This window comes from Eleutherodactylus coqui, chromosome 6, assembly GCF_035609145.1.
Source record: "Eleutherodactylus coqui strain aEleCoq1 chromosome 6, aEleCoq1.hap1, whole genome shotgun sequence".
In the NCBI taxonomy this organism is placed as follows: domain Eukaryota; kingdom Metazoa; phylum Chordata; class Amphibia; order Anura; family Eleutherodactylidae; genus Eleutherodactylus; species Eleutherodactylus coqui.
In genome coordinates this window covers 125,148,443-125,173,381 of record NC_089842.1, presented here as the reverse complement: position 1 = coordinate 125,173,381, position 24,939 = coordinate 125,148,443, and the positions used below count along the sequence as shown (strand labels likewise).

Genomic DNA, 24,939 nt, shown 5'->3' with positions numbered 1-24,939 from the left:
GATTCCGCAGTTATATCATGACATCAAACAGCAGGATAGCAGAGCATGTGTCACACTGGATGTACGGCGCTGCATTCACACAGCCAGTTTGGCCACATTTTGGCATCTGTATAATGGCTCCAATACACAGACTCTGGGGTGCAGCTGAACCAATAATAAATCACCATATAGGTCTATGGTGCTCCAATTCTAGTAGAACTTGTGGCAGAGGGACGAGGTTTCTAGGTGTTGCAGCCGCTTCATGAATGCTAGGTTGTGGCCTCATTGCACAAGATCATATAGAGATATGCATGACACTAACTCTTCGGCTGCCTGTCCATGGGCGATTCTTCACTGCGTTTCCCACGGCGATAATTCGGCTGTGGGGAACACAGTGAACGCTTTCCATTGATTACTATGGGAAGTGCAGCCCTGCTGTCAAAGAGCAGAGAATTAGAGATTCTCCGCTCATGGGTTTTAAATTGCAGCATGCTGCGATTAGCCGCGAGTATCCACGGTGAGCCTGTCAGATAAGCTCATGCGGAGAACCATCAGCTCTCCCCTGCGGCGGCTCCCGCAGCAGAGATCCACCGCGGGATATCCCTATGCCCGTGGAGAGGAGCCTTTAGGCTATGTTCACACGGGGCAGATTTTCCATGAGGACCCTCTGCTGCTACTGTAAATGCTGTGGATTTTCTACCCGAAGTGGATGAGATTTGCAAAATCACATCCAGTGTGGAAAAATTCCACACAAACTTGACATGCGGTGCAGATTTTAAATTCGCAGCATGTAAATTATACCACCAGATTTTTGTTGTTGATGTCAGCTTTTAATGAGTGGGGGAAATCTGCCACAAATTCAGTGTTAAAATCTGCACCAAGCGGTGCGGATTTTGCTGTGGATTTGCTCATTTTAATGGGATCTACACCTGTAGTCACCAACTTCAGCCAATACACGGGTTGGAGCAGCAGCCTCCAATCCGTTCCGGTGTTGTGGCCCTGACAGCAGGTGCTCTATCAGCCGATTGCCCCGAGTCCAGAGCAGTGGACCCCAGCCAAGCAACTCTTCATCACCTAACCTAAGGACAGGTCATCAACAGTAAACCGGTCTTGGCTGTATTTACATGGGCAAGCACAAGATCAGTCCGGGAAACTGCCCAATATGGTGCTTGTAAAACCGCAGTTTTTCTATGCGAGTGCGATGCAACGTGTGAGAAAACGGCGATGCTAACCGCGGTTTTTTTTTTGCACACGAAAAATCACATGTATTTTCTACAGGAAAACCTAGAAATCGCATACATGCAAGTGCCATTTTTTTCCCTCACTCATTGAAAAATAAATAACCAAGATTTCTGCAGACTAGCAGAAAAATTGAAATTGCTGCAACTTTTCGAACTCACAGCACGCTGTCATAGTGTGAATAGACCCATTGAAAACAATTGGGTCTGTTTCCGTGTCTTGTAATGCACAGAACGTGCCCCACCACTTGTCACATGACCCAAAGAGCACACAAATAACCAATTTATCTTCTATCAGTACATTTTTTATTATGCATTATTTTTTCCAATGCAAGATGTTAAGATGATTTGCTTTGTTGAGCTTCTCCTATACTGTATAGGTTTTCTTCAAGTCTCTTCTTTGCTTCTTCACTTTTCTTAAAACTTCAACCTAGAAAGAGACAGAATTTAACTTCAATTAAGTACAGCAGTGCTCTTCTACAAATTGATGGGAGTCAATGGGTCAGCAGTAGGTGCTACTATTATGGTATTGGTAATCTGCTAGCGGTGTGGTCCACATTCTCAGGGAAAGGGAACTTTAAAGGGGTTATTAGGATTAGAGAAATATGGCTTTCTGTTGAAAACACCACTATACCCCCGTCCATGGGCAGTCTGGTATGGTACGGGTGTACCTTGACGCCACCGGAAGCTAGGGGTTTGACAGGACCAACGCCCCTAGCTCCCAATTGGCTGGCGACCCAGCACAGCTCCAAGGGCCGACAGCAGTGTGGAAGGAGTTTGTGCTGCCCTGGAGGGTCCGGGTTAGTTTAACAGTTAAGGCTTAGATTATTAGCTGTCAATGCTTCAATGTGAGAGCAAGTCGGCATTTACATGGAAGCATTGACAGCTAATAATGTAAGCCAAACAGTGAAACTATCCCTAACCCTCCAGGGCAGCCAAAACTTATTGGACGCTGCCAGGAGCTTTGCGCCCGTGTTCCCATATTTAAAAACCCAGCCTCCAGTCCCCCGCAGCCAGGAGGCGTGAGTCAATCACATACTGGGGGTGTGACTTTGCTGTCAAGCTCCCTCACACTTAGGTACACCCACCACATCCAGTGGCGTCAAGGTACACCAGTACTGTCTGGTATTGCAGCTCGACCCCACTCACATGAATATCAGACACTAACACTAACCAAGGCCAGTTTCAGGGGGAAAAAAAAAAAAAAAACAGTTGCAAATCCAAGTCAACAATAAGGGGATTATAAGACTTGGTCGTGCTTTACGCCACCATTACGCATGTGCGAAATCTGCCTACTACAGAGATCAGGAGAGGAAAGACTACCTTCATACCAGATTTACTCCATTATGAGCTGTTTTGATCCTAAGAGATGTTCAACTCAGGACTTCACTCTACAGCAGCCCGATACCATCATTCTGTAATTCAAGCCATGTAGAGGAAATGACTTCCAGCACCGATACAATGTGACACCTTTCACCTAAGTGCCAAACAAAAAGTAGAAAACATCAGAATCTATTAACCAAACAGTATATATAATCTACATAGCAACGTTAGTCACAGTGTACATACATTACTTATCCTGCACCAATCCTGAGTTATATTCTGTATTATGCTCCAGAGCTGCACTCACTATTCTGCTGGTGGAGTTACTGTGTACATACATACCATTCCTTATCCTGTACTGATCCTGAGTTACATCCTGTATTATACTCCAGAGCTGTACTCACTATTCTGCTGGTGGAATCACTGTGTACATACATTACTTATCCTGTACTGATCCTGAGTTATATCCTGTATTATACTCCAGAGCTGTACTCACTATTCTGCTGGTGGAGTCACTGTGTACATACATACATACCATTCCTTATCCTGTACTGATCCTGAGTTACATCCTGTATTATACTCCAGAGCTGTACTCACTATTCTGCTGGTGGAGTCACTGTGTACATACATACATACCATTACTTATCCTGTACTGATCCTGAGTTATATCCTGTATTATACTCCAGAGCTGCACTCGCTATTCTGCTGGTGGAGTCACTGTGTACATACATTACTTATCCTGTACTGATCCTGAGTTATATCCTGTATTATACTTCAGAGCTGTACTCACTATTCTGCCGGTGGAGTCACTGTGTACATACATTACATTACTTATCCTGTTCTGATCCTGAGTTACATCCTGTATTATACTCCAGAGCTGTACTCACTATTCTGCCGGTGGAGTCACTGTGTACATACATTACTTATCCTTTACTGATCCTGAGTTACATCCTGTATTATACTCCAGAGCTGCACTCACTATTCTGCTGGTGGAGTCACTGTGTACATACATACATTACTTATCCTGTACTGATCCTGAGCTACATCCTGTATTATACTCCAGAGCAGCACTCACTATTCTACAAGCTTCAGAACTGCAGTCTCCCAGTATTACCTGCACAGAGCTGGTGATTTGTGTTCTGGGAAGGGTCAATTCTACACCACACTACATCCAGTCACAGAATGCAAGGGGGAAACAAAACTGCCTCCCTAAATTATACGAGTTATAAGCTTGCTGACAGATTCCAAAAATGTATACTTTCGGATATAAAATGTGTTGCAATTCTGTCACAAGAGCCGTACCATAAATATTAATACAAAGGTGTAAGACAGGCGACATCTGCACAATGCTTAGGAGGAAGCACAGGCAAAAACAGAAAGCCTCCATCTTTTACTTTACCTCCAGTTCTTACGCACCTGCAAACCAAGTACCGCAGGCACGCCTTTGTGGGAGGGTTAACAAGACAACATAATGGGCTCCCCAGGAAGTAATCATATATGGAAAGCTTGTAACGCGAGCGGCTAGATGTGGGTGGAGCCGCAGCGAGATTGGCAGCTTTGCCCACAGGTCTTCTTATGCCAGAGCACTGTGCCCACAAGGAGACGGACGCATCATTTTTACCTGTTATGAACGTTTTCTGCTACATTAATCAGCAAGATTGATTCCATTTTGATAGCTGAGACCTGTGTTAGACATAAAGAACATAATTAAAGGGGACACCACAAACCCTGCAATTCCAGAAATCAGTGAATGTGATCTGGGCCATCTGAAGATCCGGCATCGCTGTAGATCACTGAAAATCCTCATCCGTTCATTGCATGTGATCTTATCAGAGAAAGACTAATTAAATTTGAAGTGGTTGCTATTTGTATCTTTACAGTTGCCCTCCAGCTCCTTAAAAGGATAATACACTACCAAGGAGAAAACAGACCAGGACATGGCAGCAGGTCAGAGGCGGGCACTGCCCTTTATAACTATGTAGGAGAAGAGTCGCTTCGCTCATCTCATCAGTGAGATTCGCAAGGCATACGACTCCCCTCCAATATTTTCTTCCTCCGGTTCTTACGTGCCGGCTCACAGCAGTCTGCAGGCACGCCTTTGTGGGAGGACGGACACCAACTTCAGCCTTAAAACGGGTTGTCCAGGATATGGGGGATTTTTTTTCTATCGAAGACCTATCCTTGGGCTTGGTCACCAACAGATGATCGTGGGGGTCTGCTGCTTGGGATCTCTGATTTCGGGCCCCACTGTCAGTGCGGACAGCAGAGGAAGCAGATTGTGCCATCCATATTGCTACAGCCTGCTCTGGTAACGGAGGCACAGTTCTTATTAAATTCAATAGGACCTGCGCCAGCACTACCAAATTCAGTCTGCTGCAACACAGACGGCAAAATCTGCTTCCAGCACGACTGTTCTGACAGTGTGGCCGGAAATCAGTTAATCGGCAGGGGGTTCCCAAGTGGCAGACCCCCGCTGATCATTTATCGATAGGACTCCAATAGGAAAAAAAAAAAAGAAATCCCAGACAATCCCTTTAATATACAAACACAAAGCGAATACAAAAAAAAAAAAAGTGCACAAACACCGCACTCATACCAGATAGGATTTAACCCTTTGCAATTCATTTTGACAGAAAACATTACGAAAGGCAATGAAACCATTGAAAAGCATGGGTTTCATAATTCTGCGGTTTCTTTGCCTGAAAAATCACGCAATTTTCTCACCAGTGTGAAGGACATACGTTTCAGCATTGCTGCCTTTGTCTGCGGTCCCCCAGACACTCATGGGTTAAGTATTGATTCTCTCTTTTTAAGAGGTTTTTAATTATTTGGTACCTTATAAAGGTTTAGATCTGGTATGGATTTGGCATTTGTGAAGTTTTCTTTCTTTGCGCCTCTTATATTGCGCTGCCAGAGTTGATGTAAGACAGTTCTGGGCTCCTCATTACCTGTGGCTCGTACATTGTACTACGAGCCCCTCCAGCTATTCTTGTAGGTCTGATCATAGAAGTACCAAGGAGGGCTGGCTGTTAGTCCTGTTGATTGAACACACATAAAATGAAGCGCGTCTGCCATCCCATTTACCGCAGGAGGGCAGCTACCCCGACCACGTGGCGGACACCACTCACCCACAACCTCTCGTAGCCATGCAGTAAGGGAAAGAGAGAGAGACAGTCACTTCCCGTCTAATCCACAACCACTTCCGGTAGATGTACAAAAATTCCCAACACTTAAAGTGTCTCCAGCGCTGCATCAGTCCGCCTCCACTACAGCCATGCCTGGTCTCCGGCAACATGGCCGCCGCTTTACTGTGTGTGTGAAGGATTGAGCAGCCTCTAGCGGCGGTCGCCTGTGAAGCGCATCACGTGGTGGTGCCTGAGGTTTTTTTTGACTGTAGGCCTCTGCTTATGGGTTTCTATAGATGTATATGTATAGGGGTTGAGCAGAGATGATTGTAGGGCGTATTCTGTGCTTGTGAGGTGAAAGCTAAACCAGCTGATAATAGGGAATAATGAATTTTACCAAATTCCGCAGCGTTACCTCTATGGCGCCGATACACCCGCTAGTTCTCTCATGCAAAACACCGACTGTGGCTGGCGCGTGGAATCCTCATTTCAAACTATCTGATGAGACCAGATGCCGGCCACAATCAGCAGAGCGCCATCTGCGTGTTGTGGGAGAGAAACGCGGCGGGGTACTAGCGCCCCTTGGGATCTTTCGCTTGGGACGGAATATTCCACAACAGCCTTATGTCCTCCTGCAGAATATTCAGCCCCAAAATCCAAACCACTAACATGCGGAACTGATAATAGCAGAATCCTGCTGGAAATTCCGCATCAACATCCATGGTCAGCGCCGTTTTGGAATATTCCTTCCTGTGTGAAAGGTTCCTTAGAGACCCGTCACAAGTGCGCAATAGTTCTGCAAGACGCACCTCAACACACACAAAACTATGCAGAAAAATCCACATGTGGGAGCGGCGATCCACCGCAGCAGGCTAAGGCCTCTTTCACACAGATGACAGCGATAGCGCCGCGAGAAAATTGCAGCTGCGTTCTGTGCAATATCGCCGTACTTTCTTGTGGCGATATAACAATTTTTGGAGACTTTCTAACGCTCTTTTACCAGGATTTGGGGGGGATTGAAATATAATCCCTACCCTGAAAATAAACCCTGGCTACATTTAACAACAAAACAATACATTACCTAACAGGCGCTATCCACTTCGCCGTACTTTTCTGGCAGTTCGGCAGCACTTGTTCATTGCAATGGCTGTAATTGGTTAATCGAGTGCTGCACTGATTGGTTCTCGAGCGCCGCGGCTCAGCTAATCAGAGCCAGCGCTTCCTGGAAGCAGGATTTTTGAATCCCCTGACCAGGAAGCGCTGGCTGAAGACTACAGACAAGTATTGCAGAGCTTCAGGAGGAGACGTGGAGCGGAGCAGACAGCGCCTGTTAGGTAATGTATTGGGGTTTTTTGTGCTGCTAGGGCTTATTTTAGGGAAAACAGTAGGACTTCCTACTGTAAAAGGTGCACTGCACCACGCAAAAACCGCAATTTCGTGCAGTGCAACACAAAGAAAGGCTCCATAGGGAAACATGGGCTACAAACCATCGCAAATCATGGCATGCCAAATTTTTTTTTTCTGGCAATGTAGCAGCCTACAAAACATGGCTAATGTAAAGGAACCCATAGGAAAGTATGGGCTTCACATACATGAGCTTTGTAGCACTGTCGCATCGTGAGAAAAATCGCACAATTTTGATGCCTGTGTGAAAGCGGCCTAAGCTGCATCTTTAGATGCATTTTGCAGAAATAATCTGCATGTGCAAAAGGTCCCTGCAGAGTATGGTCAGACGGGGGGTACTGGTGCATCTCGTCTCCACCATAACTATGGGTGGAGACATGGGTTCAGCAAAAACAGTCTACCAAGGAAACATAATGATGTGACGTCACCCCAAGAGTAAGTCACTTACTTCCTCCTTGCAGTCAGCGCTGATCCCCAATGCACACTGACAGCAGTGTGCACCCCCGGAATGCTTCCTCCCCGAGCCCTCTCCTGTGGAACTAAGGAGGAGAGGACTCAGGGAAGGAGGATCCTGGGTGCAGACTGATGTCTCAGCGTGATTACTGGCTGGGAAACTGCGGCATCCCGCCGGTAATCACTACAGTGGTGAGCAGCCATACTCAGTACCGTGAAAACTGTGAAAATTCCATAGCATCTACAGCCCATGTGAAGCCAACCTTATGGCCCATTTACACGGCCGTAGGTGTTTTACGTGCACCCGCCGGCACCGTAAAAACGCCTAAATGGCAAAGGGCCCAGGGAGACATTCCCCCTTCCCTCCTCTCTCCTCTGGCCATTTGCAATGGGAGGGGGTGGGATGGGGGCGTACTTTGGCCACTTGATCTGTGTTATGGCAAAAGTCTCGATGCAGCCCTAACCTAAATCAGTGTTCATCCAACTCCAGTCCTCAAGTCCCAGCAGCAGGTGATGATTTGAAGATAGCCTGTGTCGATTTTTGAGGCACTGACAATAATTACATCATTTGTCCAATGCTAAAGAAATCCTGAAAAGATGACCTGCTGTGGGTACTCAAGGCATGGAGCCAAGAAACACTGCTGTAAATGAAATACCTAGTTCCGTTACCGGATGGAAAGTTTCTTCCCCCTAAAGGCATCGAATCCCAAATCACCTTAGTGCCTATCACCAAATCTTGCCGCAGGGCCTTCTTGACCACCTGCTTCCTCAGGAATTTGGTGGCAGACGGTGATCGCTTCCTCTTGCTGTCATGTCCAGGTAGTGTACCCAGTGTTCTGTTAGGTCATGATTCTTTTTTCCATTCATTATCTAACTAGTGTCCAGTATATATAAGTCAGCTGGTATTACCTTGATTAGTTATTCCTTTCCAGCTGAAATTTCCTATACTTCTCAGGAGGCTCATGTGATCTCATTCTGACCACCTGAGAATTGCTTGGCTTTAGGTTTTCTCAAGAAGTCCATTTTTTCTTTCAGCATAATTCCTATATGATGAACTGATGGCGTGTACCTCATAGGGTCTGTAGGGGGAGGGACTGAAGCTCTCATCACAGTTACTGATAAGGATTGTAGGCTTCTGCCACACAGTTACAATGAAGGAGATCACAGCTCCTGACTGTATATTCTAGGTCTGCAGCTTACATAGATGAATATGCAGAGTAGTTATAAGCACATGTCCTCCCTGCAGCCAGAGAGGATACTGCATCTAGTTGGTCATATGATTCTGTACACAGCATGGAGGAAAAAAAGCAGGAAGGAATCTCAACATCTTGATATATAAGATGGTGCCTGATAAATATCAGACAGACGGCTGCAATATACATAGGAGACCAAAGTGTGACAGGCACTCAGGTGAGTGCGGCATTGGAAAATGTGTTTTTGCTGCAGTGGTCCCTTAATTTTGAAAGGGAAGGGACTTATTCCGCAACACTTTCAGTTAATTTTTTATTTATTACCCCCCAGACTGAAATCCCGCAAAATGACTGCACGGAAATACAGCAAGATTTCCACGGGAGAAATGCAGCTTCAGAACCCGCAGCTTCACCACCTCCATGCTGCTGTGGCCATCTCTCCCCATAGGAGAGAGGCCACCGAGGAAACAGGGAAAGAATTGACATGCCGCACCTTTGAACTCCATGCAGCATGTCAATTTCAGCGCGGCTTGGTCGCAACAGATCAGCCGCAGCGTGGCCGAGGTTTTTGCAAATCTCGTCCACTTTGCTGGCTAATCCCGGGATAAAAAGTCGCAGGCGGAATTTCCATGCAGAATGTATGCATGGAAATTCCACAGCAATTACGCCTCATTTGAACCCAGGCTAAGAGTTTATACTCACAAGTGGCGAATTGATTGCAGCAATCCATGCGGCTGAATGTCTGTGTTTTACATGTGAATGGGGGGTTTTGGTGCAGCATGTATGTGGACTTCTATATGGCTGATATGAATGGGAGAGTGGCTAAAATTTCTGCAACAGAGCTCCAGTGTATGGAGATAAAGCCTTAGGATACATCACATCTGCAGCAGATGTGCATGAAAACCAGTATGTTGCACACAGATTTTGGTGCAGATTTCACCCCCTCATTTGAGCAGCTGAAATACGCTGCAAAAGGCCACAGCATAAAGCAACATGCTACAGCTTTATAACCCACGGCGCAGGTCAATTTACACTTTGGATTTTTCCCACATTGTGTGGATAAACTTTCTAGAAATCCTTGAACTTTATATTTTAAGAAAATATATGAAAGGCTCACCATCATCCTAGGCTTTAGGAAACCACTGCTCCTTGAGATCTCTGCGTGGAGTCTTGGCCAGCTGCACGTCTCAGCAGAAACAGACAAGATCTCCAACGTGTAACCAAGTTGCTAGCTTCTACACAAGACTTCTCCTTAAGTCTTTATTTCAAATATTCAATATCAGACACGTGTTAAAAGACGCATGCCTTTGCTGACGTAGCTATGGTAGCAAAGGCATGAGTCCCTTAACATGTGTCTGATATTGAATATTTGAAATAAGGACTTAAAAAAGGAGAAATCTCATGTAGAAGCTGGCGACTTTATTACACGTTGGATGGATTGGAATCCCCATTATCTGTATTGTAAATGCTGCAGTTTTTCCACAGCCAATTCTGCTGCAGAAAATCCCCAACTTGTGAACAAACCACAAAGTCCCTCAGACCAGCGCATTTGTATGTCTGTATTAGCAATAAAATTGCAACAGTACATCATACTTTGTGTCCAATAGAAAATACCAGTGTATGGAAATACAGATAATATGTATGTATTTTATATTTTAATCACTCTCTTTAGATTTTAATGGGCATATTACATTCATAAAATGGATAAATAGTGCAAGCTGCATTTTTTAGATACGTGCGTATTTTATACACCCATGTAAATAGATTGATAGATTTCCATTAACTCCATATTACCGCCTGCAAAACACAGACCAAATGTGGATTTGAAATACGCTTGTCTGACAGGCGAATCAGCGTGCGTTCACACATAAGGGAATTAGGATGGATTTTCTGCATAAGAAATTCCACACCAAAGTCAATGTAATCAGGAACCGCGTCAAAATCCACAACATTGGTGCAAATTTTGAAGTTGACCGGCAGTAGACTTTACCCCTTTAATTCAAAAGGGCAAAACCATTGAAATCAATGGAAGATGATCGCCATCTTCTGCCGCAGCCGTGGTAGAGATGAAAGGAACCCCCCGCAGTGATGCAAGGCGGTTTCCGCACATCCAGGGGTTTTCAGGTCTGCGAGGGCGATATCGCCCTTGCCAACGTGCAGGAGCCCTAATGGTGAGAGTTCAGGTCAGTAAACCCCAGTTAGGCCAGGGCACACGTCCATATTACAGGCACATGAATATAATCCCAATATGCTCATGTGAGCTGGCCGTATCTGAAGCTATGCTTCATTAGGGTACATCTATGATCAGTGGCCCCAGCTACATTGGAGTATACGTCAAACTACTTCAAAGGCTCAAAATGTTGCTTCGTCCGCATTGCTCTACACTGCAGCTCTTCTTGCTCTGATTGACTGCTGGGTATGAAATACAAATTTAACAGTAATTCAGTAGATTGAGTACAATTCCAACCTAATAAATCAGTAGTGAGAAAAAGAAGAAGAGCAGGAAAGTGGTGCAAACAAGTTGAGAGGAGGAGCGAGGAGATCCACTTGAATGAAGCATGGGAGTGCAGGTTTTCTATACAAGCCATTTATTTCTGAAATGCCAATTATAATGTAGGGTAAAGTCTGTTACATGCTTGTCAGTAACTGTAGAAAAATAGAACAAGTGAAAACCTTTGTACAACAGCAATGGTACTGGAAAGAGAGAAGAGGCGTTATACAATGTATCATCACACGAGACACAAATTCAAGTCTGGAGGTACCTAAATAAAAATACTATTCTTTAAAAACCCCACTATGTACAAGAGTCATAAACAAAGCGTACAAAGTACTGGTTATGCAGGTTGTACAAAACACTTGCATAGGACGTGGAGAGTCTGAAGTTCGCTGTGGTGGAGATTTCAGTTTCTGAGCCTTTAGCGGTGAAGGCACTTGAACTTTTATATTTTTTTTTCTGAATGAGATTTAAAAAACTGCAGATTGCCACAGACATTCACAATGGAAATGCACATCTCTCTATCCCATATAGTGTCCATCGTAGATAAGGAACCATGGTCCTGAATATACTGGAGCATCCCCAGAGAAGCGGTAGATAACAGAAAACACAGCTCAAGAATGATCCCACCCAGTTCCCAAATAAGTCTAAAATGAAGACTTCGACACACAGCCAGCCCTTCCAAGGATGTGAGCTCGCGTTACACTCCACATACAAGGGCAAGACCTACATTAAAGGGAAAGTGCCCTCTCATAGCTGGGTTAGTAGGCACAGCTGCAGCTACTATATGGCGCAACGGTGTCAAGACGATGACACCATCCATCCCCCAAGTGCGCAGAGCCAGGCCTCTCTATGAAGAGTTATGGCTACGGGTAAGTTCGTTATATCACCTGCTTTCACTGTACTGAAAGGGCTCTAGGGGAAGGAACAAATGGGACTAATTATTTTCCAAGCCGGCTTATGAGTACTTTGGAAGGCCGTTTCGTGGCTGCAAAAGTGCCAACTAGTTCATTCAAAGGGGGTGTACAAAAATTAGTTGGAACAATAAGATCTTACAGTCATGACATCATAAAAACTCCTGAACCAACAATCGGTCACCAATCTGGACTGCCTTCCTTGTGAAACCTCCAGAAGATGATTTTTTACAGCTGTTTCTACAGGGTCTTTCAGGTAAACCCTGCGTTCTTCCATCGGTTTATTCTTGCCTAAAAACGTAGCGGCCAGATGTTACATGAAAGTCTATGGTGAAATGGAAAATGCACCACACTAGTGTTATGTGGCAATTTGGTGGCTTTTTCCATTTTCTTACGTAAATTATATTCTTTTTTTCAAAATACATCATGCTCGGTGGGGAGTTTTTTTTGTTTTTTTTTCTGGAGCCTTTTCCATAGACTAATAAAAAAGGTCAGAAAAAGTGCATGTCACAAGAGTAATAAATTGAAGAAAATCCACATATGATGAAGGTCAAGCATTTTCATGCTGCTTATTTGGTAAGCAGCAAAAAATAAAAATAAAAAAAAAATTCCAATTTAGGAGAAGGACGACTCAAGTTCTATTCTTGGGAAAGGTTGTATTCAGACGATGCAGCCGGGATGCCATCAGGCAACGCATTGAAACTACAAGTGAAAAACCACACTGTCTTACTGAGATTTTTGATATGTTTACAGTGCATTGAAGCCGCGCCAAATCAGAGAAAACTGCGTGCGTTCTTCCAATACCTTTTGTTTGTGCAACTTTTAACTGCATTGCCTGAATATACCATGAACTGTAAAGAATCCTGCAGCTTTCTAATATATACTTAGGGGCATTTCTGATTACAGGCTCAGTAGAATGTCCCCCGGCACACACCTCTTCATGTACTGAGTGCATCCCGGCACCTCCATGTGCCGCCTTAGAAATGCACACCAGGTCCAACCTGGCATAATTTACACCAGTTTCTGGCATAGGCTATGCATAAACCTGTTGGCGTTGAGTGGCCGTGCCCACCCCACCCCTTCTTCTCGACAAGTCCCACCCACTTAAAAAAAAAAAAGCAGCAAGGCCAGTGCAGAAATAAAAGTTGCAAAGTTTCACGCAAATACTACCTTGCTTAAAAATTAGCTTTTTTTCGCTAGAAAGTGCAGTAAGGAGGCTAATAAATGCATCCCTTAGGGCTGCTCCACATTTGGGGTTTTTCATGCGAGTTTTTTTTTTTAAATGCGAATGTCAATGGGACTTTAAATTAAAAAAGCATCGCCCAAAAATTGCAAGTTTGTGTTTTGCGATTTTTGTGCGATGCGGTTTTAACATTAGAAAGTCCCATCGACATTCGCGTTTTAAAAAATGCAGCAAAGTCACGTGAAAAAAAAATGCGCAAGAAAAGCGCAAGTGTGGAAGAGCCCTCAGTATTTCAGTTCTTTGCCATTTTCAAAATTTTTACTTGCGGTTAGATATAAACCATTCTTGTTCACATCCAAAGGCGGACATCCCATCCAGACCCAATAATTCTTACTGCTGAGGGTTTGTTACACTTCTACCCAGTCTAGACGATCCCCTGAGCTAATGCATCAGCAGCACCGGGCTCTCCCCAGTTCTGACAGTTTGTTACATTTTACCTGCACCCCTACAATGCCTTAGTCTGGAGTCTAGACTGGATACAAATTTAACAGACCTTCAGAAATGAGAAGTTCTGGGCCAACAGGTTTTCAGCCTCTGATGGTATCCAATGTCCCCATTCAAGGACAGCAAATAGAGACCTTAAAAGGGACTATATCACCAATGTTTTTAGATTAAAAATGGAAAGGGTTTACTTTTATTTTCTGACTGAAGAATTTTTTCTTCCATTGCCTATACATTACTACAGGGGCTGCATTTATTCACAGCATTTAGAGAGATGCTTTACAGTGGCCTCATGGGCCATTCACACAATGGACAGGAGCTGAGCCAATGACTTGTATAGGAGACTGTCCTAGGCATGCTCTATGACCTGCGCGGGGGTCATTTTGCAGGGAGGTGGACTAGCTAGTCACCGCTTATCACGAATTAGGAATCCTGTGTTATCTACATATTGAGATTACCTCTCAGTGTAATCCTGCCTGCGATGTTCATTAGATGACTGCTGCAAAGCTTTTTCTACAGATCAAAAAGTGAAAGACTAGTATGTATGAAAAATGCAGGATTATAGGATTGGTTTTTGATTGTGATTGAAAATGTATATAAAAAAAAAATAGATATATTTTTAGAGAATTTTTAATAACACATGTGCCTTTCTGATGGCACCCTTCCCTTTAATAATGGCAAAGAACTGATACAAACATGTGGAAGTTGCAGAATTTTATTATACAAGGATTAACCCCTTTAATGGCACGCCAGGAAAATCTTCGGGGCTTGCTGCACTGACCATGCAGGTAAACCCTGGAAGATTTCCGTGGACAGCTCTAGTGCTGAAATGCTGGCCAGGACACAGTTATTGTGCCACTGTACACGTTTGCCACTTCGAATCACCTGGGGAAAATCTCTGGGGCTTGCTGCGCTGACAAGGTAATAAACCTGCCACTGAAGGGGTTAATGGGAATTCTCAATCATAGGAAACAGAGCATAAATAAGATCTGAGCTGCCATGGCTAAGATATAACCAGACTGGCCACTATAAAGCCTTAAAGGCCCAATAAGTATATAGGATACTCTGGAAAACACTAGTTATAACAATAACGAGACAAAATCAACCGGACACAATAAAACTCCAAAATGCAAAAAATTTGAACAGGACAGTTTTGCCTTTGTGGATTAAAAAGGGCATCAAGTAACAAGTAGACTCCTGCTGTGGAGATACCTATGAGAAGCCTTATGAAAAGCACATCCGTGGGGTGCTACCAAGCCCCTTAACCAATCAGCTGTACCCAGGTGGCCTGACAGTGAAGCACCCGTCACCTGTGTTTAGGAAGGAGCAGTTACCGCTCTCCAAGTGCATCCGATTAGCTGGAGTGCTCCAAAACAAACTGCCCCCCACCCCTGAACTTGCATTTATCAGGTCCTAACAACAGGAAGGCAGTCTGATTATAGAGGATGACCCGAGGGTCACTATATTATCACAGCGTCATGGTCAGCATGTAAAGAGAAAAATAAAGCAACTTTGCAAATAGTTTATTGAAACATCCCTGCACTGCTGTTTGTGTACATGAGGAATAGCACGATGTCTGTCCATTATAGGACTTGTATGCTGTATATATGCCCATTTCCCCCCATCTGCAGGCTGTATTAGTAATTTTCAGTTATCTGAGCTGGTAAGAGGCGTCTAGCTTCTATACACTGTACATGGAGAAAATGTAGTGCACAGAAATAGCAAGCATGGATGACACTACAGAAGCAGTACTGAGCAGTGTTGGTGTGATTCCAGTAGCTGTAAGGGTGACAGTCATATGGGCCATACACGCTGCAAATATTCCACAGTATTTACAGTAAAAGCCATGTGGAGATTTCAGAAATCTCCACGGGGTGTAGATATTGAATACACAGCGTTTTTTAAAAATTACACACAAAGATGATCACTCAAAGGATGGCTTCTGAACGATCATTTTGCATAAACTACTAATTGGTACTAATGCCAATTAGTAGCTTATTAATGCATGTGAGCTGCTGGGAGCTTTATTCAGAGAACAGCAGGTGGTCTGTTTTCTGAATACATTCCCTTTGTTCTGCTGCGGGGCTGACAGCTGAGACAATGTTATCAGCGAAGGAGACAGCGTGAAGTCCCTGCTATCAGCTCTTCTGGGAAGGATGGATTTTATGCCAAACATAAAAACAATGTTCGGCAGAAAAGTGAAAGATGGACACATTTACACGCAACGATTATCAATCAAAAGATGGCTTTTGAGCAATAATCATTGTGTGTAAAAGGGCCTTTACAGGAGGGGGAGCAATGAATTTCAGTGCATAAATAAAGCATGTCATAAAGGCTAAACCAATTTGATTGGGATGGTCAGCATAATCATTCTTGCCTTATATGTTATAGGAGAGGAAGAAGCCCAATCTGATTAAGTTTCTTCAATCATGAAGGCAAGTCCGGGTGTCTCTAAAAGGGGAGGGCAAACAGCCACTATGGTATGAAAAACCCAATCGGGGCTCAGGGAGAGGAACCAATGGGGAAGCCACCAGAGATGTAGAGACCCCTGTGCGAGTGTCCACATGTGGAGACTACAAATCTTGTAACGTTGTGGTAATTGAATTGATTGCAAGTTTAAACAGCTATAAGATATAAAATATTGTAACGCTGTATGTTAGGTTACTGAAATCTTTGTTATTCAGTAACAAATGTGTGTATTTGTGATGTTTATGTCTGTCTCTTTATATCTCCATCTAAATCCCATAATGCCCAACAGTATATTATATACTCACTCATGTATTTCAGTTATTGTGCCTAACCTTAGACTCGGTCAAAGGGTGGATAGTAATTCTTACATTTTCACAGCAAATTCACTCACTGCATTGCAATGAATGGAATCTACTGAAAACCTGTTGCTTTTCCACAATGTTTGCTGTGGATTCCTTCCACTGAGTGAACGCAGTTTGTTGTGGAACTTTGGGGCGCGATCTGCAGGCAAAATTCTGCCGTATGCAGACTTATTGTAAGAAAGTAAATCACTATTAGCAACAGGTCTGTGTGAGTTTGCTTCTCTCTATCCTCCCCTTTGCCCCCCATAGACTTCCATGGGCAGCATGAGTCATACTGCACCCCCCACCTCTTGTGCTCCATCCTATTATCTCTGTTACTAAATATGGATTCCATATGACAGCAGTGGACAGGAAATTAGAAAGAACACCCCCCCCCTGGAGGCCAGCACTTTAGGCTGTATTCACATGGGCAAGTGTGGTGTAAGTCAGTGAAAAAACTGACTGTTTTACTTGCGATTTTCATGCATGTGCGCTGCACTTTTATATACGTTTTTAATGCATGTGAAAAAAATTGAATATGGTTTTAATAGTAAAAGGCTTTAAAATTGCATTGTACATGCATGCCAATCACATGTCATGCAATTATGATGATTTTTTCCTCTCAATCCCACAGAAAATAATGGGTCATTCCCAAAGAATTGCACAAAAATAGGCCAAGCAGCAATTTTTCAAACTTGGACCATCGATCTAAGTGAAAAACCAGCTGTATGAATTAACCCGAATGAATGGGTTCTTTTCCTGTGCGACTTCTGTCCATCACAGATTTGGACAGAACAGGTGTAGGAAAATTGCCCGTATGAATACAGTCTTTGAGGGACTTTTCACCACAGACAATATTTTAGGCAAGAAGAAAAGTGATTTGCCATCTCTTTTCAGTCTACAGCTGCTATACCGTCATATGCATTTCCATGGCAACACAAGCAACAAATCCTGTGTAGTGTGATCCAGAATTCATGTCCCCCCTGCTTCTTCTCACCATACATTTGGTCTATTAAGATGACGTAGGGGACAGACAGAAAAGAGTAGGACTGCAGGATCAGACTACACAGGATGTTATCCGACGTCTGCATATCCTCTGTAGACACAAAACCGCAGGAATATTGAAGTGAAGATTTGTAGAGTTGCTTTATTTTTCTTTCTAAAAGCATTGGGGTGATACAGTAATTTGCACCTTTTGAAACCTAATTTTTTTTGTTAAGTTGGAAACAGACATGCCGTTTGAGCCAAAACCTGAAGTGGATCCAGCAGGAAGGAAAAGTATCAGGGTGCTTTTATATCTGCACTGGGGATTCCGCTTTCCTGCACCGTTCGGTGAGCAGGAAAGGGGAATCCCCACAGCTGAATGGAGTCATCCATGGACGGCACCAAACACTGCCGGGCAGACCCCATTGACAAGTTGGGTTCTCCTGCTTTCTGCCCTGTTTTTGGAAGGAAGAAAAAGCGTTACATGCAGCGCTTTTCTTCCATTATTTGCAGCAGAAGTTGCGGCTAGAGGTTCCGATACAGATGTGAAACTGACCCAAGGCCTCCCTGTAGGTTTTCCATTTCTTCCACATCCACTCTTGGTTTTGGCTTAAGAAAAAAAAACAAACAAACAAACAAAAAAAAAAAACTTCCTTCATGTGCGATTCCACCCTAAAAAGATTTCATAAGTATTTAATCACCGATCGAAAATGTCAGGGTCCCCATTACTGGTGAACGGCTAGCTTAAAGTCAGTCCCTTTTCCATAGAAATATAAGCAGTCATGCAAACGCACTCCGCTTTCTATCTTCAACAACGTAGCAGACCATGCACCAAAAATGGAAATAAAATGTGCAAACGCCACGTGTGTTCACTGGAATGTTCTAGCCATTTGAGTTTTAATGGAGCTTGAATGTGTAAAAAACCAAACCGCATGAAATCAATGATTGGGGTGTAAAAAAAAAAAAAATAAAAAATTACAACGCAATGATTAACTAGTTGCGGTTTTGTGTGGTGGAATGAAAATACGTCCTCGTGTCGGTCAACAAGCATGCACTCCATTAGAGTAACCTTCAAAATCCACACCACATGCATTATATTACAAAGTATCACTGGGGAAGGGGTAGAAAAAAAGAACAGGAAACAATATACATAATAAGTTAAACTTTTCTTTAACCCCGTTTCCAAAGAACACGGCGAGCGGGGAAATTTACACCATCACATCTCTAAACACGCACAATCCTATCACGTTCTAAGAAAACAGTCTGAAATGGCGTATGATTGTCAGGAAGGACCTGATTGTCATGCGGAGTGCCCATACAGCCCTCTCCTGGGGTTGGGTGGGTTTTCTGTTAGTTTAATAGGAGGGGCATAAAAACTTCCATATAAATCACCATTCACGTACAGTACCAGGTCACATAATACATATACACATGACAAACACCACAAATGGAGCAAAACTTGGGCGACAAAGCAGCCCTAGTTAAAGTATAAAAAAAAAAAAAAATTCATTGGTGTTAAAGTATCAAAACTGATCACGGACAGTCGCTTGCGTATAGTAGAAGCTGCCATTTGTTGGCATCCAATCGAGATCACCATCAATAGAGTTCAGATGCTCCACAGAGCCTTTAGGGGTTATGTAAAAGGTGACCCATTCACAACCTACGTACTAAAAAATTGCAGTCAATTCCAATGACAGATGAACAAACATTTTACATAGCGACAGTGAAAACACACAGGAGCCCTTTCAAGTACCCCCGAGCAGCAGGGATAGTGAAGGCAATGCAGAAATGTAAGCACCTTGGATGACAAAGGTCTGATCTTGGGGCGAAGTCACACTGAAGATCCACTGCAACAAGGGGATAAACACACAGAGCAAACCCCAGAAATCGAGAGATGAGCAGGTCTGTCAGGTAATGTCTCTGACAGTCCTGATGATACAAGCGGCTGTGGCAAAACCTCATTCACACACAGAGGTTGGTAAGCCCTTTTCATGCCAGGTTTGGTTCATACAGGTATCCTATACAGACGTATGCTGAAAAGCATCTGCCTGCCCATAGACACCTATGGGAACATACAAGATTGAGTCTGGAGCGGCAGAGGTTCGCCACGATGCAAGAAAGGAGAAGTAAGCAGAAAAATACACAAACTGCATAGTAGGAGCTACAAATGGTAATATAGGAGAAGCATGAGAAAATACTAGTGAAGAATACAACTCTTAAGATTGGGGGTTCAACAGGTCTTATAAGAAGGAAGCTACTTGCAGACTGCATTGCTCTGCTTCATTGGCTTGATAGAAATCAACATGAATGAAGAATGAATGAATCCTGCAATATTATGGATAACAGCAGGGCTGTGGAGTCTGTGAACCAAACTGCCAACTGGCTCGTCAATGGCTCCAGTATATTAGTAATAACAAGTTTCTGGTAGTAAAAGGGTAACATCAGGATCAGTGATCAGTTTAGAACCTTCACTTTGAAGCCAGAGTTGGAGTGGGCACATTTCTGCTGAGCCCACACTCCATTACTTCCCTCCATAACTCTTTACAGAAGACCTGTCTGCTCTCCTGAGATATCAGTCTTAGTAAACACTAGAAAAACGGTCCGAAAAATCAGATGGCAATAGCACTCATTCAATTGAGTCAAGCTGCTGTCCCTTTAAGTAACATGCAAGAGAAAGATGGAGATTTCAGAAGCGGGAGGGGATTTATTCTATTCGCTCAGTTGAAAACTATAAAAAGTGTTTGCTGCACCCAAACATCCTCTTCAAACCTGCAGAACAAAAGTCAACCTACGCCAGACCAAGAATATCATGTGCTGCTATAATAAAGTCCTAGAGGAACCACAGACCCCTCTCCATAATTAGTGTAACCATGTACGGTCCTATAAGAACCTCGCCAAGAGACTTTACCATGATGACGTAACCAATGTATATAAAGTGTAACATGGGGCTTACATTGGACTCCACTGCAATAATGGGAACATTTGCAGATGTAAAACAGAACAAGCCAAGTGTGTGTGATATATATATATATATTCACACACATGCAGGGCAGCATCCAGTCCAAGAGGCAACACTATGAATCGGTTCAGCGTGAACCCTAAGATGACAGGACACATGCCCTCAGCTGTAAACATGTCACGGGAGCATGAGAAGTGGTACAGAAGCCAACACTGAGGTATATAATGATGTGCACTGAGGCATAAAATATCTAAGAGCAACGTATGTAGGAGCATGCGGTGCTATAGATCTAGTGTTCTGCTGCTCCGGGCCCGCTGATAATGCTACACAGGCAGAGATGTATTACACAGGAAGAGGCTGCTACCTTCCCAAAACTTATTGCTACGGGATAAAAGAGCCTGCAGAGGGTTCTCCCCCCAGCAGTATGTATAGAACATAGACTGTGGCTTTTAAAAGGTGCCCTTTAAGCTCATAGGAGGTAGGTGATGCGGCTGCAAATATGAGAGATCACGCAGATCGCAAACATGGAATGATTTATGTAAAACCTTTCTGACCCTTGAATGACAGATCTGTGCCTATTCAGCAACAGATTCCTCTACCGAGAGATTTGGGACCGTGGCTCATACTAGACCATTAGGGCTGTAAGTCTACTCAGGGATACTTTATTTAACATCACAGGGAGATATTGGAGGGGTCCTCACATTCAGCTGATTGCATGTCGAGAAGAGGATGCTGCTGGAGCCCCCAAGTAGGAGTATCCATGTAGTGTCTAGTCAGCGGGGGTCATTCTCTACTCTGAGTAATAGAGGGAGGTTGTGGAGGGCTCCGTGCTCTTGAGGCTGCCTGTCCACGGGCGTATTTTCATTGCATTCCCTGCGACTATAATCCGGCCGCGGGGAACGCAGTGAACGCTTTCCCATAGCAACGCTATGGAAAGCGCAGCCCCCATGTCCACAAGCGGAGAATCATAGCGATTCTCCACTCAGAGGGCAAATCGTCTGCTGGCTCCTGCTCCCGGGCGGCGGGATATCGCTACGCCCGTGGACAGACAGCCTTATTCTTTCTGGATGGTATAGTTGGTGTGGCAGTTTACTACCGTAGTAATATCTTTCCGAGCCCCAATATATCAGGACAGGGAAAACCACCTTGCAGTTCTGTAACTTTCTAATATTCCTTGTATTCAAATTCCTGAGCATTTCCAAGTTCCTTGCTTGCTGTCAGTGACTGCACACAGTCTTGTTTCCGACCAGAGGCTGAAAGCAATGAGGCTGGTTTCAGACAAGCGTATTATGTAAGCATTTCTGCATCCAAAATATGGACACGTGCCCCAGCCCAACCGCAGAGTTTACTGACCCGAAGTGGGAGCATCATAATAATCTATGGTGCTCTGAATTGCAGGACATACGCCCAATATAATGGAGGCAGAAATGTGCCACAATAAAGTTTGTCTGAATCCGGTCTAAGGCTGAATTCACCAGCCGTGCCCATGTAAAAATCTCGTGCAAAAGGATAAAAAAAATTAAAAAACACAACACATAAAACACAGTCTTCTGTGCTCGCCAATGTTCACCAAGCCCCACAAACTACATGCGCTATTCTCATCCGCAAAAGCAGACAATAGGACATGTTGCAATTTTCTTCCTATGGAGTTCGTGTGTTTTGGCTGGAAACAAAAATGGTTCCACTTAAAAGAGCCAGCAGAAAACTTGAAAATGACAAATATATTAGAAAGTTGCAGAACGTTTCATAATACAAGGTTGTCGAACTCTTTTAAAGCACCTGCAGATGGGTTGCAGCTTGGAGGCTCCTGCTCACCTGTACTAAAAGGATCCTATATTCAGTCTCCTAAGGCCAAAAGGCATACAGCTGTGTGAGCTGCATCCGAGAAACTTGGGTGCAACTCGCATCAAACAGTACAAGGACACCCGTCCGTCCGTGTGCCGTCTGCTACACACAGACATTGCATGTACTATTCTCATCAGTAAAAATGACTGCAATAGTGCCCATGTGCTGCCTGTGGAACACACATAAAATACGGCTGTGTACCTTTGGGCTAAGGAATATAAGATCTTGTAAGCCATCAAAGGCGTGCTGGTCTTGACACATCACAAATTCATTGCTGAAAAGTAATTTAAACTTTACCTGGACAAAAGACAAGTTTAGGCAAAGTTTAATCTAACAAATTCTGCCCACCATTGCCTTATGCCAAATTATGTACATTAAGGAACCGGTCACTAATAAAACATCCCTCTGCTAGAAACCCCACCCCCAAGGAGCCACTTTACATATGCCCACAACCCCTGCGGAGGTCAGCAAACCACCAAACACTGGACATTTATGCTTTACAGCTTGCAGACCGGCCATCCGTCAAAGGATTTAATTCCAAAACTAAACTGTACCTACAACCACCATTAAATGGTAACGAAATCCCATCTAAAATACATTTGCTCGCGTTCGCTATGTAAAACTCAATAATGCTTGAGCAAAAAAAAAAAAAAAATTAAGTTTACAGTCAAAGTTTTAAAAACACACATTACCTTTGGCCTCCGCAATCACCTTCTGATACAGTGGCTACAACTTATATTCTCTTGGTTAGCATGGAGCCCTATTCAGATGTAGAATGCTGCGATTTTATAATGCTGCTCATGTATCACGGTAACTATCGAAGTTCATGGGGGTTATACTCTTTGGACAATCACTTTTCGGGCAGATTTATTTAACTAGTGGGCTACAAACAAGATGCTTCCTCAGCTTTAAAATAATTCATACGTAACACGTTGTTGGGTTATGAACGCTTCACCATGTACGAAATACCCAGTATCACACACAACCCCAAAAAAATCTCAGCTCTGCTATCCCCCATATTATGAAATGTATCACAGCGGAAGGGACTTTCTGCTCAAACATACCCCATATGCGATTACGAGGGGGTGGATTTGCCATGGGTCTGGACGGAATTCTAACGCCAAACATATTAGGAAGTCGTCAGAAAGTGATGTAACCCCGGCACGAGGACACGAGGAAATTCTACGTGTGCTTCTTTGGATCGCTTCATTATTACAAAATAAAAACACTTTGTTTGTTTTGTTAGAAAATATTGTTTGCTAAATCCACTAGAACCTAAACCCTTGAGGTCAGCAAGAAAAAAAATATATATATTACACAAATACACTGTTCCCATAAGTAACTGACACGCTGCAAATCTTAAGAGGCAAACATATTCAGGTGCAAACGTAGACTGCAAATTAAACATTAGAAAATCAAGAAATGCCAGCTAAAGTAGTAGAAAGTAACCAAAGACTTGCAAACAACCATTGTATATAAAGGAAGCCACCATGGAAGATACAGGGAGCATGCAGCCACTGCGACGCATGATAGAAAGTAATGCAGGCTGGGTTATGTTTCCAGTAAAGCATAGATTAACACCGCTCAGAATAAATCCATGGAAAGTGTTGTACTCCACATGTTTTAGGCACAGAGATTAATGTTGAGAGGTTATTTCATTTTTTTTGTTGTTTTCCTCAGAGAGCAGATTTCTTGTAGAGAAAGTCAGGCTTATTAGGAGATCTTCGCTCTCTGCCCACAGCGTCCTCTCGCTCCAGGTCGGTGTTCCTCTGGTCGCTGTCAGCGATCCTCCTGAACACCCGCTCGTCCTGTCGGTCGGTGCTGTAGGCAGAGTGTGAGGCTCTATTAGAGGTCAGGCCATAGGTAAGGTCAGATTCCATTTTCGTACGTCCCCGGCCGTGGTGAGAACCGTGGCTGGCGCCCTCTTGAGCTGCGAGGGCGAGATCAAGTCTTTGAGGAGGCTGTTCTAAGACATCAAGGTGTAGCGGTTCATTCTTTTGCCTGTGCAGGTGACTATCCAGGGAGAACAGGTAATCTCTTCTGGGGTCATCCTGCTTTTTCGGAGACATCTGGTTGGAGAGATAGGAGGGCTTTAATCCACTTGGAGGTGGTTTGCTGTGACTGTACAAATCTGGGCCGAAATAAATGCCCTGTGAGGCCAAAGGGGAATGTCTGCTGGGAACTGGCGTGGACGGTCGGCAGGCAGAGTTGGAGAAATCGTAGAACTCTGGATATTCCGGCTGGCTTTCACGAGAATCCATTTTCTGTTCTATAGTTTGTTTCTTCCGTGAACTGTGCATGTGTCGGGTGGGGATGCATGCGTGGTGCTGGGCATGGAGCGGCATCATGTCCGACACTTGCTGGCTAAGCTGGGTATCAATAGTCAGTTCTGGCAGCCTGCGGTCCTTCAGTGACATTGAGGAGACTCCCATCGCTATGTCTGGCATAAATTCATTGAGAACCGGTTCACCGCACTGGTTTAAGAGAAGAAATACAAGTTAGGCCACTGGTAGATTACATGGCCAGCACTGGCCTGC

The 24,939-nt window shown here is 43.9% G+C and overlaps 1 protein-coding gene and 1 long non-coding RNA gene across 3 annotated transcripts in view; both read right to left on the bottom strand.

Annotated features, from left to right (window-relative positions):
• Positions 1–1,500: 1,500 nt before the first annotated feature.
• On the bottom strand, positions 1,501–5,708 carry LOC136632558 (uncharacterized). Of its 2 annotated transcripts, none has more exons than XR_010793181.1 (4): positions 5,489–5,708; positions 4,162–4,223; positions 2,541–2,694; positions 1,501–1,647 (listed from the first exon to the last, which is right to left on the bottom strand). It is a non-coding gene; the product is annotated as an uncharacterized lncRNA (long non-coding RNA). The 2 variants fall into 2 exon arrangements; XR_010793182.1 differs by having other exon boundaries at positions 2,549–2,694.
• Positions 5,709–11,283: 5,575 nt separating this feature from the next.
• BTBD7 (BTB domain containing 7) overlaps positions 11,284–24,939 on the bottom strand; it is a 48,082-nt gene continuing 34,426 nt past the window's right edge. Inside the window, exon 11 of the mRNA XM_066607517.1 lies at positions 11,284–24,876. Coding sequence (XP_066463614.1) covers positions 24,079–24,876 — 798 coding nt within the window. The 3' untranslated portion in view covers positions 11,284–24,078. The remainder of the gene's footprint in view (positions 24,877–24,939) is intronic.